Source organism: Grus americana, chromosome 5, assembly GCF_028858705.1.
Source record: "Grus americana isolate bGruAme1 chromosome 5, bGruAme1.mat, whole genome shotgun sequence".
Taxonomy (NCBI): domain Eukaryota; kingdom Metazoa; phylum Chordata; class Aves; order Gruiformes; family Gruidae; genus Grus; species Grus americana.
The window spans coordinates 2458763-2478105 of NC_072856.1; the positions used below are offsets into that span (position 1 = coordinate 2458763).

At 45.8% G+C, this 19343-nt stretch overlaps 2 protein-coding genes across 2 annotated transcripts in view; both read right to left on the reverse strand.

The window, feature by feature from the left end:
* The window catches only part of BEST1 (bestrophin 1), a 108355-nt gene that overhangs the window by 53113 nt on the left and 35899 nt on the right, over positions 1-19343 (reverse strand). The gene's annotated exons all lie outside the window — the stretch shown is intronic.
* On the reverse strand, positions 76-19160 carry LOC129206579 (acyl-CoA 6-desaturase-like). The gene is made up of 12 exons (XM_054826058.1): positions 18701-19160; positions 12552-12662; positions 11160-11357; positions 10593-10694; positions 9563-9688; positions 8111-8171; positions 7576-7652; positions 7285-7382; positions 5585-5681; positions 5224-5303; positions 4279-4404; positions 76-2891 (listed from the first exon to the last, which is right to left on the reverse strand). Exons 1-12 carry the CDS (start codon positions 18905-18907, stop codon positions 2840-2842), a joined length of 1335 nt encoding a protein of 444 aa, XP_054682033.1. The 5' UTR covers positions 18908-19160; the 3' UTR covers positions 76-2839.

Sequence of the window (19343 nt, forward strand, 5' to 3'; positions counted from 1 at the left end):
TTGGTGACCTGTTCTTTGCAGAACAGACCTTTTTCCCTTGCAATAGCAAGGACGATGCAGGACGCCTGGAAATAATTTCTGACTATAACATTGCACAGTTTTTATTTCTGGATTTGAGCAACTGAACATTTTTTGTGAAAAGGGATTTTTTTTTTTTTTTTGAGAACCTGAAAGAAGCAAGTAGCTGGGGGAGAGTTAATATGAAGATCTCTCCTGTTCCCCCCCTTTCTTCCCTTCAATATTTTCTGCTAAGGCCTTGGGGGGAAAAATTGCCCGTTTGCCTAAGAGTTGGTCTTTTCTTCTGCAGATCGTTGCAGCGTGGTTGCTCTCCTTGAATGTTTCAAATTCTTTCAGCCATCATCAGTAGTAGCTGCTGTCTCCTAGGCACCGTTAGGCCAGGCTGTTGTGTTGGCAGTACTTTGGGTTTTTAGCAGAAAAACAGTTCTTCCAGTAGACCGGTCAGTGGCAAAAAGGAAGCCAAGCTGCTAAAGCAGGACTATTTATCTAGGCTGAGCTACCAGTTTCTTGCAGTTTCTCTAGGTGTTAAAAAGCAAACAGTTTCCCAAGAAGAAAGGTGAGAGGGGACAGCACTAAGGAGGAAGAGGCATCGGAATTGAGAAAACATTTGCTCTGGAAATAAGAACTGGAGGGGTGAAAAAAATACGAACTGTCAGAAAAATAAGCTGAATATTTAAAAGATTGCGCTGCTGATGCTACTGGGTGCTTGTGGTCATCCTTGCTGGAGCGGAGACAGAGAGACACATTCGAGGAGTCACAAAAAGATGCACATATTAAGGCAAATCTTAACAATGTTAGCCACAATCCCAGGCTAGTCCGTTACTACGTGTCTGGGAAATTACAGCATCCAGAAGGACGTTATTGTTTATGCTATTAGAAATCAACTATAAAATCTGCTCAGTCTGTTTGAGCTTCAGACAGCCCAGAGACAGTAGCTTTTCATCCTAATCCTCCACAGTGCTATTCAGGTATTGCCAGCTTAGGGGTGGGCAAGAACACCAAAGTAAGCCCTTTACAAACCATGAGTATTACTAGTTTAAGTTGCAGTCCTGCCTGTGAATTTCCCATCTGTAAGCAAAGAAATAATCTCATCTTATTCTCCAAAGAGGGGGGTGGGAATACTTCCCCCCCCCCCCCCCCGCCCAGTGGCTGGCCACAGTCCTGGAGTTGTCTCTGTTCGTGAAGAGCCTTGCTGATTTTGTGGGACTCTATTAGCGTTGAAGGATTTAATAGAGAGGATCCAGTTTCAGAGCTGAGCAAAGTAATGAGGCTTGCAAAGTCGTTGCCTAATAACTAGAATATCCCTACCGCATGTTTTGAGTGAGCAATGAGACAGCCTTTGGAGCTGGAGACTGCTTTTGAGACCATAAACTAAAGAGTATGTCTCTTCAGTTGTATTACAACCGAATCTAAAGCCCTCGATTTATTTGGGATCAGGTTGCCTGTTAGAGAAGCACCTGGAAGCTGTTCAACCATACCTTCTGATAAGCCATTCATGCATTTTGGTAATTAGGTGTTGGGCAGAAAATAGAGCTTTAGACAACTTGTAAGAGGGTTCCACAGAAGGTTTCTTATCACCAGCACAGCCCGGTCAGTTCTGTTCCCAGCTGCCTCCCGGAAGGACCCAGGAGCCAGGCTGAAGGGTTGGGCAGCTCCTTCTTTTGCAGGAAGAACTCATTTTCTCTGATTGTTCCCAAGAGAAGGGTAAACAGAGCCATTGCTCCTGGCCTCTGAGGAGCAGAAACAGGTTTGGTTTCTGCCAGGCATGTGCAGACAGGCAGAGCCGTGCGTTTTTGCAGCACGCTGCCTAACTGCTCTGCTGAAAAGACCATTTGTGGTTACGCTGGAGCACTCACAAGTGTAATTAGTAAGTTTTGCTTATGTGGCTTCATTTTGGTCTTTTGTGTAAGTTACAACCGTAATGCTGTGCCAGACCTGTTGCTCAGCAAAGAGAAAACAGACCCTCTCCTAAAGGAAACATTTTGCTGTTTAAGCCCCAAAATCTTCCACGGACCCCTGGGAATAGGAGCTGGTCATAAAAATACAGCTACGTTAACCCTGCTGAGAGGTGGTTAGACGTTAGTTGTGCAGGGTCAGTATCACAGCTTTTACTAAGGTGATGCTATGATTAGAGAAAGAAAAGAGGGAGAGAAAGGAGGGAGCCCAAGACAGCCGGGCTCTGGGCAGGGCTGAAAGCTCCATCATGGTACGGCCGCTGCCGGTCCCCACGGGCTGTGATTCCTGCAGGCAGAGCTGATGGGCATCGCAGCCCACCGGAGCTCCCCGGTGCAATGGTGATCATGGACCATGGTATATATATTTTTTTTTCCTTGATAACAAAATGAAACTTTGTGCTGAGCTCCCTTCTTATGCAAATATGGGAAAGAGGAACGAGGCATAAGCTGTCTGGGGTGTCCTGGGATTGTAAATACTCACTGAAGCCTAACGAGTCTTATGCGCCTGTGAGTCAGAGGCTTGTGTGGTTTAGGTAGAACTAGAATGAGTCTTGTCAAGAGAAGGTCAAGGTTGGATATTAATGCCCCCTTTTTAAACACTCCTTCTCTCCATCCTCTCCCAACCTTCTGTTTTGTGCAATACCGGCATCGCTTTTCATCCTCTGAAGCACATTTTAAATCTGTCTGGATTAACCAGGTTGCCTGGGCCCATACCAGTAGCAGTTCACAAGACAGGAACCTCCCCTCCAACTGTGCACGTAGATATAGACCGAAATCTGAGAGTAAAAGACACACGTGTGATTCCCCCCCCCGGCGTACCCCCCCATCCCTCCCTGTCACTCACACCTCCCCATTAAGAATCGTGTTCACTTATGGAGGTAAGCATCCAGCCATAGATCTCCAGATTTCTTTAGGGACCTGTGGAAAGAAAACAAAGAGAAGTTTGTTTGGCGTGTGAATCTTCCCTCTGTCGGGTTTTTTCCTACAAAGCAGCACATTACTGAATTTGAGTATGGGTCCTTAGGACACGGAATGTCTTTCCCTATTATAGCCTATACAGCAAGAAGAGCTATCTATTTTGCTCTTCAGATCCTCAAAATGATCAGTTTGAGACTCAGTAAGCAAGAACTTCACCTGATGCCCACTGTGTTATCTGTAGACCCTCTGGCCCCGAATAAACAGCAGAGAAGAATTGCCTGGGCTCACCACGTTGCACCTCTGAAGGAGTTTCCCCGCTTCCCCCCCCCTGGAATTCTCCTGCAGAATTTCCCATCTGCATCAGCTCCGCAAATATTATGTGACAGATCTGAACTGGTTTGGGCCCAAAAGTCCTCTGACAAACAGAATGCGGTCTGGAGGCAGGAAATGTAGCTTTATATTATTTACAGGAGATGATCCTTCTACTGGGAGGGCAAGTAGCTGCTGAGATGGTTTCTGAGAACTTGTGTAGGGACGTAGGGACGCTGGGCATCAGCCCCTGGGTCTCAGTGTTGCCTGCACTTTCCTGGGCTAATTGGATAAGAGGACCAAAGGAGGTTTTGAACCAGTTTTCAGCCCTTCTGCATGTGTGGCCAACCTGCTTTAATTTACATTTGCTTAGACTGGTTTGACAGCCGAGATCCCTGGACTGCAGGATACTTTCTCATGTTCCTTGTCATGAATTATTCCCCTCGGAGTAACGGAGACAGAAACGTTTACACAGAGTCTGCCTGACAAGGACTATTAGGTTAGTCTGGGACTACGTCTATAGGGGATAGCACTTTGCTGCTGGCAGGGCTCAAACGGGAAACGGCACGGGCTGTAACCTGACTCATTCCCCTTTGATTCATCTCACTTTGCAGCCTGAAGATATGCTGCCAGCTCCCGAAAGCAAGAACCACCAGCTGGCAGAACAGCAGTTTAAAAGGGTGTTGTAAAAAAAGGTGCCTATTAGATCAGGTTTGTACCCATCTAAACGCTAAGTGTTCGGTACTTCGATAGCAGTGCTCTGGTTGCAGAAGCTGCTCTGGGGGACAGTTATTTCTTCCCCCCCCCCCATGATGTAGTGAAGCAGCTTCCAATCTGTTGTCACCTGGTGTTAGTCCACTAAATCAGTGGAGCTGTGTCATTTCTGCTGTGGGTCATCATTTCTGCAGGTGTTCCTTGGACTGCGATATAAAGATTATTCACCAAGTGACACCAGATTACAACGTATTGACATGGTATTTTGACAAGTTATAGTGTCCTGAATTCTCCGTACTAGAAAATATAGGATGTTCATGTAACAATGAATTGCAAGCTGCAGATGATGCTAGAAAGACCTTACCCGACAATGTCTACGAATGCTTTTCCAAGAGGCTTCTCTTCATATTGGACTCCATACTTGGCACATAATGATTTCACCAAAGGTTTCACCTTCCAGAAATTGTGCCGTGGCATTGTTGGAAACAGGCTTGAATAGAGAAAGAGAAAACAAACCTGAGAAAACTCAAGAGACTAACCCCAAGGGATGGGCATCTCTGCCTGCCTCCTCCTTGGGGCTCATTATTAACGCCTTCTCAAGCTGTAGAAGCAGACACAAGAAAGAGAGGCACAGAGAGGTATCCATGCTTTACAGTCCTCTGCTTCAAGGAGGATTGTGAAAACTAAATGCATTGATTTCCCACCTCTGGAAGCTCACGGAACAGAGAAGCAGGTAAAGAAGAACTTGAGGTCGCCTTGCCCTGTGCTGTTCAATGGAGATTTCCTAAGCCGACTTCCAAACCAGTCAGCTTTACCCTAAATTGCATCTCTTTTACATTTTGTGTTGTCACCGGCAACAGACTGTCCATATGGCCCTGGTTTTAATATCTTTCCTGAAAGCTGGTACCCAGCAGCGTACGTGGTTCCACACAGCTGTCACACGCTATAAAACACCAAAGTGCTTTTGGTCAGGGAAAGGAGATTTCTGAAATGGATACTCAAGTTCAAGTAGTTAGCTTAGGATTTGAGTCCATTGTCACCATAACTGGTAGATATGTTCCACTGACTCCTAACTAAAACCCCAAATTAAAATTGTGAGAGTTAAAGCTGAGTATTTGGTAGCAAGAGAGAAAGATGCCATGCCCGTAGTAGAAGCAGACTATGACCCCCAGTAGACTGGGACTCTTTCCTTGGCATATAGTAGTGCTCCAAAGATCCTGCCCCAACCCACACAGCACACTTTCCCTCCCCTCAAGTCCAATGTTGTGACAACCAGGTAACGGCCAAGTGATTCTGGGTCCGTACTCACTGGTGCTCAATTTGGAAATTCAGGTGGCCGGTGAACCAGTCGTTGAAAAAGGACTGCTCGATATTGCAAGTGGCTGCCACCTGTGAAGGCAAGAAAGCAGCTGTGAGGATTAGTGAAGTCCCACCCTAAAATCAGAAGGCAGCTCCCCTTGCAGGGGCTGATGTGTGTCTTACTGCTCTTCTGAGCCGTGGCACTGCAGATGGCTGCCGTGCTGGCTCAGGGAGCACATCTGTGTGACAGTGGCCATGGACGGAGAGCACACACCAGTACCTGAGGCTAATGGTAACCCATCTGCTCTTTGGGTAAATTTCTAATCTGTTTTGGGGTGAGTCAGGGGTATTTTTTTTCCCCTCCCAGTTACCTGAGCGCTAAGCCAGTCTCTGTGCTTCTCACAATCAATTTCCATGGGAATGTGATTCATCTGGGTGACCCACACAAACCAGTGACTCTCCAGAAACCTTCAGAAACAAACAGGCAAAAAGCACGGCAATTGGTAACGCAGACCAGGGCGTGAGGTGAATGCAGCTTCACAGGAGACACAACGTGCGAGGAGAGTGTTTCTCTGAGGTATGGAAGTAACACCTCTCTATAGAAACCAGACAGAATCGCTTCTGTGGTGAATTTCCCTTCCCCTCTTTATACTTCTGGTTCTAACACAATTATGATTAAATGCAAGCAGGACATTGTACTGGGCTATCCCTCTCCCTTGGAGCTGGATTGATCTCTGCTGCTACTTTTGCCTTTCGTTAAATGAAGATGATGCAACTCCCTGAAAAAAAAAACCAAGCCTCGATTTAGAAATTCTCGGAACTGTTTTCATCTTTCCCATTGCTCGATGGATCTATAGTAATTTCAGACTCCACCTGCCCATTGGTGTTAGCTTTCTGGGTGGCAGGCTTAGCGCGCCGGGGCTCCCAGCTTCTTCCTTTTGCTCCCTTAGTACCTTTACCGTAAGTCTCAACTCTGCCTTGAGCTGGGTATCGTTTTAGAGGGGCTTGTTTATTGTGTATGGTATATAACTGCATTTTTAGCATCTGTAGTCCACAGAAATGCACTTCCTTCTCTTTACCCAAAGTAGCTTCTGTATGCTGACTTAGATGTATGGTGCCAAGGTAGTTATCCAGAAGCATCCTTGTTCTAGTCTTTAGGCTTGTTTTCTGAAAGAGCAGATGATCTGAGTTTGCAATTTTGCCTTTCTTCTTGCACTTTTGGCTTAATCAAAATGCAGAAGTTTTGGAAATAACAGGTTGGTTGTAATAAGTTTTTCAGCTTGATTTCAGACCGAAAAGGTTGCCTACACACTTACACAACGTATGTCTTTTGAATCTCCTGTTTTCCTTAGGTCCAAAGTGTTTCGAAAGTTTGAAAACTGAAGTCATGAACAGTGACTTTAAATTTCGTGGAGGGAAAAGGTCTAATATTGGGAAGGTTTTTGTACCTCTGTTGCCTTTTCTTTTTACTCAAAAAATATGTGTGTGTTTGCTTGTTTTTAGAAAATGTTTTTCACTGTGATGAAATGTTTTCCTAAAACTATCTGCCATCCTTTGGGACTAACTATCTGCCATCCTTTGGGACTAGCCAGAGTACAGGCCATGCAGTCCTCCACACTGGGCGAAGTGGTGAGCATTTCACTTACTGGGAAGCACACCCAGTGCTCAGGAGGGCTCATGAATTACCTTCCCAGTAAGCTGGGAAGAGGGTGGCCTGAGGGACTCTGGAAGGGTCCAGCCTTGACCAAAGCAGAAAAAAAAAATAATGCATAAATGTGTTGGGATTGGGCAGCGCGTGAGAATGGGGAATGAGGAAAGAAAGGAGAATCCTGGCTGAACCATCACGGGGGCAGGGGAAGATGCCGAGGACCTCAACCAGCTCTGCTGCGGGGAGGTAGAATTGGGGGATGATAAGAGTGAAGCAGTGAGAACACCCAGGATAACACACAGTGAGGTCAGTGATGCCAGATGACCTCAACAGGGAAGGCCTGTGGGGCACAGCAGAGCTGAGACTTGGTTCGTCTGGGACTGGAGGGAGGTGGGAGCAGCAGGGAGACCCCTTATCTCCTACCTGACAAAAGTGAGGAGAGACAGGGATCCCAAAACGCCATAGAATGGGATGTATGTGATGAAGTAGCGCATGTAGTAGCTGATGGCCCAGGCTAGGTCCTAGGGGAACAGAGAAGACATTAGGCATCAATTTGCCTATCTCATATAACATGTCCTTGCTGGTGATGTTAAGGACGCTGGGTAATTAATACAGCAAGGTGAGACCCCTGCCCACCGGCCTCCCTCCCTACTCAAGTGTGATTTCTCATGAGCCAGCCGGACCACGTTGAGATTGAGGGAACGTTTCACTCACCGCCCAGAACCTGCGCCTGATCATGGTCGAGATGATTTGGATTTGGAAATACACGGGGATGAGCAGAGGCGGGAAGACTGCAAAGCAAAGGGAAATGTTTTGGCCATCAGAGGGGTGGAAAGGCGTGTGACATGAGTGAGCCAGTGATTTAGGACTGGTTCTAGGGAAAGCCTGCCTAGCACCGGTGAGAGAGGTGAGGTGAAGGAAGGAGGCTCCGCTTCACAGCCAGTTATCTTGGCTTATCAAAGAGCATTGACTGGCAACATGCATTTTTTTCCACGGAGCCTTTCACACAGAGGTTATTTCCCAGTCCCAGTTGTTTACATTGCTTTACACAACCATGCTGGCAATGTTCAAGAAGCTCAGATATCATTGAGAACATACCAAACTGATTTTGGGACCTGCGCAGGGGATGGCGGTCCTGAAGCAGGGAAGGATGAGTTGAGACTTAAGGAGTTGCTCTGCTAACACAGTGGGGGCTGGAAAGGTCAACTGGCGTTCAGGGAAAAAGGAAGAGTGCGGGGCAGATACTCACTGAGGAAGAAGTACTCGTGCTGGTGGTTGTAAGGCAGGTACTTCAGCTTCTTCTTGCCGTACTGCAGGACACAGAGGAGAAAGCTCAGGCTTGGATTATGACACTCACATGTAAGAGAAGATTCTCTGCAATACTTCTTTATTTACTGACTGGGGTGTTTTCACTAAATTCCCACAGCAGTAAAGTTAAAAAGTGTTTTGGTATGGTTAAATATCTTGACTTTGTAATTGTGCTAGGTGTAAATTCCTTTTTAAAGTCTTCTGGCTTGATATTCCGATAATATCTTTGTACTTGAGAGCCTGATGGCATTTTAATGCATTTCTCCACCTTCTGTGGTAGAAGCACAGTCTGCTTTTAAACTCAGTTATCAGGCGCAAGGTTTTGCAATGGGTTGTACCCGCACGTTTAAGAGCACGATACTGATTTACATCTTCTAGATAATGGGGTTTTTTATACCCCTGGAGAAATCTTTCAATTTTGTCATATGTAAGAGCCCTTCTGCCTCTTGAAAATTCTGTGTGTGCAAGACATTCTCTATACATGTCCATATACAGCATGTATGGCCCCTACGTGTGTCTGGAGTTATTTTCTTAGTAGTGTAAAAGCTGGCTGGGAAACCATTCATTTTTAATGTTGTACTCCCCTGTGCTGTACTTGCTGCAGATGTTTGTTTGTTTTCTTCGGTTTGTTTCTAAAACTAGAAATCCTTGTTCCATTGTAAAAAAAAAAAACAAAAACAAACCCCTAAGGATGGTAGATGGCTTATATCCTTTGTGTAGGTTTTTATACAGTAGACAGAAAATATTGTGGCTCTAGAAGGACAGATTGAATTAAAATCCCTTAACATAGCCTGTTATCTCACGTGCAGCATGTCAGTACACGGTTAAGGTAAGAAAATGCTGCTTATGCAAGCAATATCCCCTCAACTGCATGGCAAAGGCTTCAGTGTAGAGACCTTGCACAGATTGTCTGGGGCACAGCTGGACAGATTAATATTGGCAGATATTTTCTGTGGAAATGGAAGATCAGTGTTGAAATGTTCTTGATGAAGTGCTGAGGAACACCATCTTTTCCCCTCATGTTGATATTTCAAGCCAGTAGGATGAAGTTGTCTTTAACAGCTTTCTACTTTCTTTCCAGTCCCATCTTCATTGCTTTTCCCAAGCTATCCCAAAACACTTTTTCCTGTGGTCAATACAGGAAATGGATAGGGAATTATACAGTTAATCTTGCTCTTCAGCCCAAGGTTTGTGAAGATGTGAGCGCCAAACTCCTCTTAGACACCATAGACAGATGAAATCCCTGGATGATGCATTTCCTTTTTTAGCGTTCCAGGAAGTCTTAACTGTGTAAGTCACACGTACCAATACTAGCCAACTCCTGGTATTGCACAAGCATTTTCTGAAGCCCTTTAGGACAATGGTTTTCCACGTTTTACCCACTTTGCCTTACCTCAACAGGCTGTGTATCTCCAAGGACAAAAATATGCAGCATGTTCACATCTGGGTCCTTCTTGAATATGTTGGGCTTGGCATGGTGTTGGAAGTGGCGATGGTTCCACCAGTTTGCAGAGGCACCCTGGGCAGATACAAGAACAAGGAGTTAATCCATGGAGAAGTACAGTTCCTCCGATGGTAGGGTTACCTTTATACAAACTAAACCAGTGCTGCTTTGACTATGGCCAAACTGTTATGTGCTTTTGAAACAGCAACGAGCAGTGTCTCAGCTGTCAGTTGCTATGAGACTGCTGGTTTCAGAGGGCTGGTTTGCCCTTGCTAAGGATCATCCATATTGAAAGAACACGGAATAAATATACCTTGAGTGAGTTGCACGTCACCGTGTCTTCCCACATGTGAAGTTGTTATTAGCAGCTGAATCACAGAATCATAAATTCATTTAGATTGGAAAAGAGCCTGAAGATCATCGAGTCCAACCACTAACCTAACATTACCAAGTCCACCACTAAACCCTCTTGCTGCCTTACTGATTATTATGCTGGTTTGCCTCTGCTGCCTGTGCCCGTGAGGAGCCAGACAAGATGAAGTGCGTTTGGAGAATGGGCAAAGCTATGTCCCACCCTCTGCAAGGTGGACGCTGAAATGCCTGGACTGCCCTGGGCCTTGCCCAGGATAGAAGTTCTGAAGCCATCTTGAATGGATGGGATGTAGCAGGATGGGACGTTTAAAAATATTATACCTTAGTGGAGTGCATGGCGAAAATATGACAGGGTTTTATGCAATTTAATAAGCTTTGTCCTCAGCTGCTACCACCGAAGCTTGTGGAACTACTGTGTTCTCTAACAGCTATGGTTGCGCTCTCTTATCTCTTCTGCACAACAGCTCCATGTGCAATGGTCACTAACTTCTCCTCTGTGCATCTGCTCAGTGTGGAAAGGTGTAGAGCTGCACTTTCCTACTTTGACATAGTTATCAAAGTGACTGCAGGTGTTTCCACAGTGCCCTGGGCCCATAATGTCCTTTACCTTCAGGTGTCCAATGACAAACTTGTGGACGATGTGGTTCCAGGAAGACTTCTTAAAGACAGAGAGGTGTCCAAAATCATGTTGAAGCCACCCTGCCTGGGCCTGGGATGAAGGGAAATCAAGTAGTTAGGAAGCTGTTTGAAATCAGAGTTAAGCACAAAAGGAAACGGAGATAGAAGGCAAGTTGCGAGTGTGAAGAAGAGAGGGAATTAACTGAATTAGGAGGGTGAAGATCTCTGTTTTCATTCTGGAGGGGAACATAGAATCATAGAATCATTCAGGTTGGAAAAGACCCTTAAGATCATCAAGTCCAACCATAAAGCCAACACTGCCAAGTCCGCCAACATGTGGAAGGAAAGGTCAAAGAGGTGAGAAAAATGTGTGAGCCACAATCAGCAGCGGGTAAGGGTGGCCAGAATCTTCTGGCACAACAGGGGCAGGTATGTTGTGAATATTTTTTACTGGTGTGAATGTTTTGCACTGGTAATTAATCTAATATGAAAAGTTCAGTGCACACTGGCCTTCTCCTGAGTAATTTGCGTAGCCAGGATACTCTGTGCTTCTCACCTGGGAAGTTGTAAGGATGCAGGCGAGGATGAGAGTTGTGATCCAGCCAGTACCGAAGTATGAAACCATTAACCAAGCCAGAACTTCCATTGCAATAATATGGCCCAAGTAAAGAGAGAAGAACAAAGGATTTGCTCTGAACAAGTTCATGTCCTCTGCTGTCTTCCTCAGGGTCCGGAAATCCTCCACCAGCTGGGACTGCAAAATAGTCATGCAAGACAGAGAATACAACTCATAAGTCTGAATGTGCCTGAGCAAGGAAGGCCAAGTTCCATGCTAAGGACCCTGGTGGTTTCTTGCATAGGTTGGCAACTCCAGAAGTAAGGAAGGACCTGTCTCCATAGGCACACTGTATTCTGGCTTTTCATGACACTTTCCTATGAATAAACATCCCGGCTGGTCTGAGCCCACGTCCTGACCTTTTGCACCTTGAGCTGGGAGAGTAATTCAAGCCTGCCACTGTGAATCAGCGGCACTACCTGGCTCTCTGGAGAGTTACATCAGCCGATGACTCTCATCTGAATGAGCTTTACAAGTACTAAAGAGGCAGCTGGAGAAAGAGACATTTCAGTCCTCTTACTTCTGCATCATTCCAGAGCTCTGACGATGAGCACCCAGTATCAGAGCACCCGTCGTCTATTTAATATGTGGGTCAGCTACCGTGCAATCATTCATGAAGAGCATTCCTGGGTTAATGCAGGGTAGCGTCGTCTCTTCTATTGTGAGTGATACAGATATATCACAATCATGGCCAGTCACAAACAACGGGACAGGATTGGGTTTCGTGGCAAGAGCTAGTCATGCCGTGCACCGTGCCTGAATAATGAATGAACAGACTGTCTGGGAGGGAAACAGAGCCGCCCCGAAGATGCGGAGTGGGTGGAAAAGGTACTCGCTGGGTTGCTGTTCCTTAAGCACAGCCACCAAAATGAGACATCTGGTTCACCTCATCCATAGGTGCCTACTGCTCGTGCCATGTATGGCACAAATGTGGCTGCTCTCCAGAGCTTTGCTGGTACTGGTCTCAGCAGGATAAGCCAGTTTGAGTCACAAAGAGGTATTTCCCTGGGAGTTAATCTGTCAAAGGGAGCTGCAGAGCAAACACTGAAGGAGATTCAAGTCTTGTTGAGGTGGCGAGCAACTTGTTCAGAAGTCTTTTCAGACTTGTTTGCCTGCTCCTCTCTTTCCCCCATAACAGGCAAGCGGTGCCATGTGTTTTAGAGCTTGGTCACCAGAGAAGGTGACACCAGTCACTTTTGTCCCTCTCTGGAGCCACCTGTAGTGAAGAGACCTTTATAATCTGCCTGCCTCTGACCTGGAGGATATCCCCAGAGTGGAAAAATACGGTGGAACACAACCATCATAGCCCCCAGCTCAGAAACAAATACTCACGTTTTTATCTCGGTCCTGGCTCGGTTCCCCTGGAGCAAGCTCTCCAATAAGTAATGGCTTGAGAAACTTTTGCACCAAGGTGGGATTGATATGGAAGGCCTGGAATGCATCCTGGAGTGGAAATATGAGTAACTGTGTGAGATTCAGGAGTAAACTGTTGTTTCCTACTCATTGTGTCATTCCCATCCACCTCCAGCACTGTCGTCTGCAGTCATCCCCCCATGTTACTGTGAAAGGTTGGTGCCAGATGGACTTCCATCTCTGTGATTGCTCTTCAGTGCAGTACTTCTACTAGAGGCTGATGAATTTGCTTATCTAGTAGGAAGCGAATGGTGAGCTCTGGGATGCTATCTAGACATATGGTGAAAGACACCTCAAGAAATTTTTTCTAAGCAACTAAATACCTAAATCCAGTTAATTCCCTTAGAAGGTAGGCAGAGAGGAATTTGTGCAAATCCCCACTAGGATATAAATACCCTTTGAAAGTCTGCTGCCTGGAAGCAATTCAAGAGAGAGGGTGACTGTGGTGGCTGAACCTGGAGATGACTGCAGATACAAAAAATCTTACTGGATATTTTGGCCAGACCTGTAGCTCCCAGCTCTAACACAGCTGAGGAAAAAGTGGTGACTTTTCATTTTGGAGACTGCATTTCTCTTTTTGTTCTGTAAGATGATTAATTGAATGCTATCTTGACTTTTCTTTATTCTAGAACCATATTCCAGCTATATAGGCATTCTATCTCCATGCAAGTCCAAGTAAAATGTCTTAGAAAGGAACCAACCCAAAAGGTCGGTTGTATACCAGAACTTTAAGCAATAGCTTTAAAGTGCTTGCTATCAAAGTTTGCAGTGGCTAGGACCCCATTCAAAAAAGCACTTAATACCAAAAAGCAATTTTATTCATTACTCTGAAATATGTTAAGGAGCTTAACAGTCTTGAAGACCTGATAGTTGTCAATACATGTGATAAGACTTCTTGTAATTTCTACCGTGCTGTGGTATACAGCTGTTCGTATTAAGAGGCCCATTAATCTTTTGCGAGACCGCTTGCATATTTTGTGTCCAGTACATGCCTTGAACATTGGGTATGTTTTTCTGAAGTCTCTCCAACATGTGATAATAGACATAAATAGCTTGTTAAGATTCAGCATCAGAATCTAATTGAGGGATGAAACTCAATGTTGATGAAACTTGTGAAATAAATCTTATCCCATATACTCCTGAGGCTGGAAAAGCAGGAAACCCAGCTGGAATAATATTTTTTCTTACGTATTTTCAAGACTTCTAATATGGTAAGACAATGCCTTGTTTGTAGAGTCTTTTTGATCCTGGCATTCGTGAGTTTGCCTGGCTCTTCTTTTTCTGGACTCCTTCCCCTTTCCACAAGTCTTTGTTTACCTATATCCTATAGATGCCTGATGGGAACATATATTTGATGCATCTGCTGCTAGTAGTCAGATCTTGCACGCTCCTCCTTTCACATAGCATGGCTTGAATTTTAACCCCAAAGACAGTGGTAGGGACAGAAAGTTGACCAAGGTCATAAACTTTTACTCTGCCCTTGTCCTTTTCTTACTGCACAGCACTGGAGTTAACTCTAGAAATTCACCTAGGAGGGCTGTAAAGATGTAGTTCCATGAAGTGCTAGGACTGATACAGAAAAAACCCAGTCAAAAACAGAAGTCAGGAGTACCATGCTTCAGCCTTTCCACCTTTGTCCCATTGCCTCACAATAGTAGGGACCAAGTAAAATCTCACTTCTGGCTCTAAACAGAAAGGGCAGGCTGGAAAGTGCTTACTGTGTCCAGCTGACCCTTCTGGGAGTTGACCTCCATCAAAAGTCTAGCTCTGGTGTTCAAAAGTACCAGCCAACAACCTTGGTCCCGAAGTCCACCAAGATCAATAGAAACTTTCACCTGATTCCAAGACTTTGGATTGAGCTTCATAATAATACTCTGACCATAGTTTTGCTGTGGGAGTCATAGAAGGAAGGCGAGTGAAAGCTGACCTAAGCCATTTAAAGTTAAAGAAACGATAGGTGAGAAGTTGCAGCAATGGTGGGGGGAGTGGTGGAGAGATGAGCTAGCTACAGGTGCAGGAGAGAAACAAAGCTCTGTGGTATGATTTAAAGATTATAAAAGCCATAAAATGCCAGAGGCTATGGGGGAAGAAGTAAGGAGGGTGGGAAAAAAAAAGTCAATTCAATGGGAGAGCAAGCTGAAATGCCAGAAATGAAACTGAGGTGCACTTCTTCTGTAAAGCACCAGAATTTCCTAGTTACTCTCAGCTCAGCTCTCACGCCAGTACCAAATTACCCAAACTACCCCCTTTTGTAACCAATTTCGGGGACAAAGTGATCCCTGTTACCACAGCGGGGAGTTTGGATCAGCTTGTCCAGGTCCACTCACGAAGACTGCATCACCGGCAAAACTTTTCCCAGCACAAGTGAGACCGGTGCTTTTTGACTGCGTTGGGTTAGCTGCTGGTGTTGCTTTATTGGTGCCCAAATGAAGGTAAAACTCCAGGGCCAGCAAAGCTGTCTCTACAGCCCTGTGCTGCAGACAGTTTGGAGCTTCCCCTCCAAAGAAATATTTGTCCCGAATCATCAGCTTCCTTCTCTAATTTAAGGAATTTAATTTGCTTTACCGTAATTTCTGCATACTTCACCCTCTCTGGTGTTATCCTCACAGCCCATCTGAGGTTAAAAAATATGATCTTCTCCCTTCTGCAGACAGGGAATGATGCACTAAAGGACTGACTTGCCCAAGGTTACGACAGAGGGCTGGAGCAGAATTCTTCTTAACTCTTCTTTACTAGTGCTCCAGTTATTGCAGCATTTTCCACTCTTGGACCCATAAATGTGTCACTGAAATGTTAGGTCTGGTTGCTAGTTTCCCTCCCTGATACAATTTGCAGATGATATGAAAGAAGAGGGAAGAGCAGAATGAGTGGGGAAGTGAATAGCTGACTGTACCTGCTGCAAGGTTTTGCAATTTTTGGGGGGGGGGGGGACGGGGAAAAAGCAGGAAGAAGGGGAAAGAGGGAGAAGGTGAACACATAAGAAGCATTAAAGAATGTTGACTCATATTATTTAAACTAATGGGGGAAAAAAAACAGTCTTTGGAGGTCTGGCCTCATCGCCGTGACAGAGATCTCGCTGCTTTGTGTTGTATTAATTGAGGGGGACTCAGAAGAGCAGGTTCTGCATGACCACCTAGATGGTATTTTTGTCTACCTGAGGCTTCCCTGCCAGTAGCCTATCTGTTTTCTAAACATGCTTAAAAATGCTCATCGTGACTTTTCCAGGGAGAGTTCTCCTCTGCCTCTGAACATAATAGCCTCACTTCTTTCTGGAGGGGATGAAAAGTAAAGGTTGGAACTGGTCAGAAATGCAGTCGTGCATGTCAAAACACAGTTGTTACTCAAAACTACGCTACTTATCTTCCGCTTCACTGCTCCCACAAGCCTATGCCATGAAGGAAATACTGGCAGCAGGAAAGTTTTACCTTCACTGAGAAGCGATACACATCTGTGTCTTGGCACGTGTAGAGAATGGGCTTTTTCGATATAGCCTCCAAGCAGGAGAGAGAGTGACATCTCCTGAATGCTCTTACCATCATCAGAGAGAAAGCTATAGTGACGGAAGTATTGCTTTTTTATTAGCTACATGTCATGCATCTCCTTTACTAACAGATCCCGAATATGAGATGCTGCCTGAATTTTGGAATTGTCCTCAGTTCTGTACTAGAGGAGATAAAAGGCAGAAGATAGTTTCTGGGAAGTGCCATGTGATATTCACACCTGACCTCCCAACTTTGTGGTCTATTAGCCAAATAAGGTGAAGCGCCTGATGTGAAGTGGGCAAGCGGGAATTACTCCAGCTGCTTTTGGTAAAAAAAAGCTTCATATTATTGAGGTGTGAACTGTACCTGAGCATTGATGTCCTTAGTGCAGTCAATACAAGGATGTTCTTTCACATCCTTGAACATCTCTGAAACAGAGACTTCAAGGTGCCCTTGCACACTCTTTTAAGTCTTGTTCATTTTTTGAAGGCAACTGTGCATGATGTGATACCAGAACAGGTTGTCCCAGACTAGTATGCTGTCTCAGCATGTTCAAGTATGGCCTAAAATTAATGTAATGCTCAGTGTTGTTGGTACCTGTAGGGGAAATCCGTGCATAAGCTACCCTGGGCACTCCTAACCTGACTGGCATGAGCCGAGCATGCTGAACATAACAGCTGCCATGGAAGCTTCTCCATTAGCTACCTCGTGAGCATCCTGAGATTAATTAGCTCACACGTCACCAAGCAGGGTATCTTTAGGGTTGCCCGGCGTAGATGTGGAGTCCAGTGAGTCTGTCAGTGGGCAGCTTGGGGTAGATGGATACACATGATCCTCTAGAGGATCAGTCCGAGATAAACGGACAAGATGCTGAGGTTCCTTGGGTGCATGGTTGTGGGACTGGAGGTCCTAACTACATGCAGTGCCAAGGAGAATCTGAGAAAGATGGAAGTCATGTAAGAGCTAAGAATATAAACATGATAAACTGACTTTTTTAGCATTGCCTTTTCCTTCTCCTAAGCTCTTCCAGTTGTGACATCTCGCAACACAGAACAAAACTTGAGAGTTAAGCCTTGACAGGGTCAAGGCCAAGGATTTCTCACCCTGAATGAGAGAGAGATTTTTTTTTGGCAGTAAACTGTTATTCACCACAGGGAAGCTGGAAACCAGATGCCAATTCTGTTTTAGTGCTCAGAGTGGCGATGAACAATTTCAGAGCATTCTTAAGACCATGCCTTCTTGGAGAGCACTCTGAGTGTAGTGGGATGCAATGGACTCGGGGGAGGCGGGAGGGGGACCAGCAGTAGTAGAATCACAAACCTGTGTTTCAGTCTCCCCTGTAAAGATTCGAGACAAATGCAAGAGCAGATGCTTTTTGGTTTCTAGTGGAGATACTGGAGTTAAATTCTTGGGGATAGGAGTCAAACTCCAGTTTCAGCAGGCCAGCGCTTAAGCAGCTGAAAGTAAAACCTGGCCCATCTTTTTGACGGAGAAAGTTATCCGTTCAGAGGATTTATTGGAAGGGGACAGGAACACCAGAATGCATCTCCGTGCCTCAAGGAAAAGAATGGAAAATAACCACAGACCACAGGCAAATGGAGACTGATGGAAAGCGTTAGTAATTCCTGCCAATTAATTCTGCCACACACGGAGCCTCCCTCCTTGCTGAGGTGTTAAGAGCCGTGGGAGACGAACAGTTAATGTTACAGCTTGGTCTCTCCTGCTGCTTACCATGCACATATTCGGAATTTAAATTTTATTAATTATGGGCTAATGCCCTGGGGAGAGAACATGCTCTCTGGATGCACTTCTGAAGAAGGTGGCTTTGAGGGAAACTGCAGTCAACAATCTCTGAGGCAATTTGTTCCTTTTTCAAGGGTTTTTTTGTTTGTTTGTTTTGTTTGTTTTGGGGGGTTTTTTAAGTTGCTGAAACACGAGAGGTAGCTGAACCCAGCTATGAAGTTCAGGAGCAGCTGTAGCAGCAGCAAATGGTTTTCTTTTTTTATTTTTTTTTTAAATGTAGAAACCTGTAACTAAATTCTCTAGAGAATTCTCTCCTGAGGAAAAAGCTAAAAAGCTCCTTGTTTTAAAGCCTCAAGCTCACCCTCCTCACAGAAGCAACTTTGAAACATGGACCGGCCTCTCGTTAACCCTTTCTTGTGCTTGGCTGCTGGGACTCTGCATGTCACAAGCTACACACTGAAGAGGGGAAGACTTGGGATACTTTGCTCATGGATTCAGCTCTCCAGGCACAGCACAAACAAGAGACAAAGACAAAACAGCAGGACTTAAAGCTGAGCAATCTCTACCAACCAATCTTCCAGATGCTGCGAATTGCCATGGCTCAACGGAGTTGATTGCCAAGGAGTTGCATCAATTTGGACCAACCTTTTTGCTCCTAAAAGCAGCGAAAGAGATGAGCTGGGTGTACAGCAGGTGTTAGAGAGATGGGGAGAGGGAGGCAGACAGCTGGCCGCGCAAAAGCTGGCTCGCTTCTCAGTAACCACCAGGAAGGCAAGGACCTGTCAGAGGTTGCTGATGAGAGCTGGGAGGCAGCCGCGTGTGTGTCCGTGCGTGGGTCCTTACCGTGGCATCTTCGCCGGCGCAGTGGCTGATCACTCGATGACCCCCCGGGTGTCTGTTTGCCCACTTGGTGATATTATAAACCTTTCGCTCTATCACCAGCCACTTGTCCGTCCTCAGGTTGTGCTTCTGGATCTCCTCCCAGGTGTAGAAGTGGATCTGCGCCTCCGGCTCCCCCGACTCCCCTCCTTTCTCACCCCCTTTCCCCATGGGGCCACTTGCTTCTTTGTCTTCTCGCCAAAGGGGGGAACCTGTCCCTCTACTTCTTAGGGATGTGCCGGAGGGGAAGAGCTTTTCTTGCGTGACTTAACTCAGCTGATCCCCTGCCCTCTCCCTTTGCCTTCGCTCATGTCCTCCCTTCTCTTTGTCTCTGCCTGGCCCTTGCAATCTCTCTGCTCGGTCGCTTGCTCGGAAGTGCCCCCTAGGCTGGTTTTCCCCGTACTGATGCACTTTCTCTTCTCACATAGCCCTGTTTTGTGGGAAGCTCGGCCCCTTCCACCCCCACTCCCCGCAGCATCCTCCTCCCCCCCTCCAGCATCCTCCTCCATTCAGTACCGGTGAGGTTTCCACAGGGATCAGCAGAGCTCCTGCACCAATCCCGGCCCTCCCGCCGCCGAGCTGGTCCCTGCCATTGGTTCTGCGCGAT

Coding starts and splice junctions, on each gene's coding strand:
- LOC129206579 (XM_054826058.1), bottom strand. CDS start 18,907: ATGGGGAAAGGGGGTGAGAAAGGAGGGGAGTCGGGGGAGCCGGAGGCG. Junction 9,689..10,592: donor TTGTCATTGGACACCTGAAG/GTAAAGGACATT, acceptor GTATCTGCCCAG/GGTGCCTCTGCAAACTGGTG. Junction 8,172..9,562: donor GAGATACACAGCCTGTTGAG/GTAAGGCAAAGT, acceptor TGTGTCCTGCAG/TACGGCAAGAAGAAGCTGAA.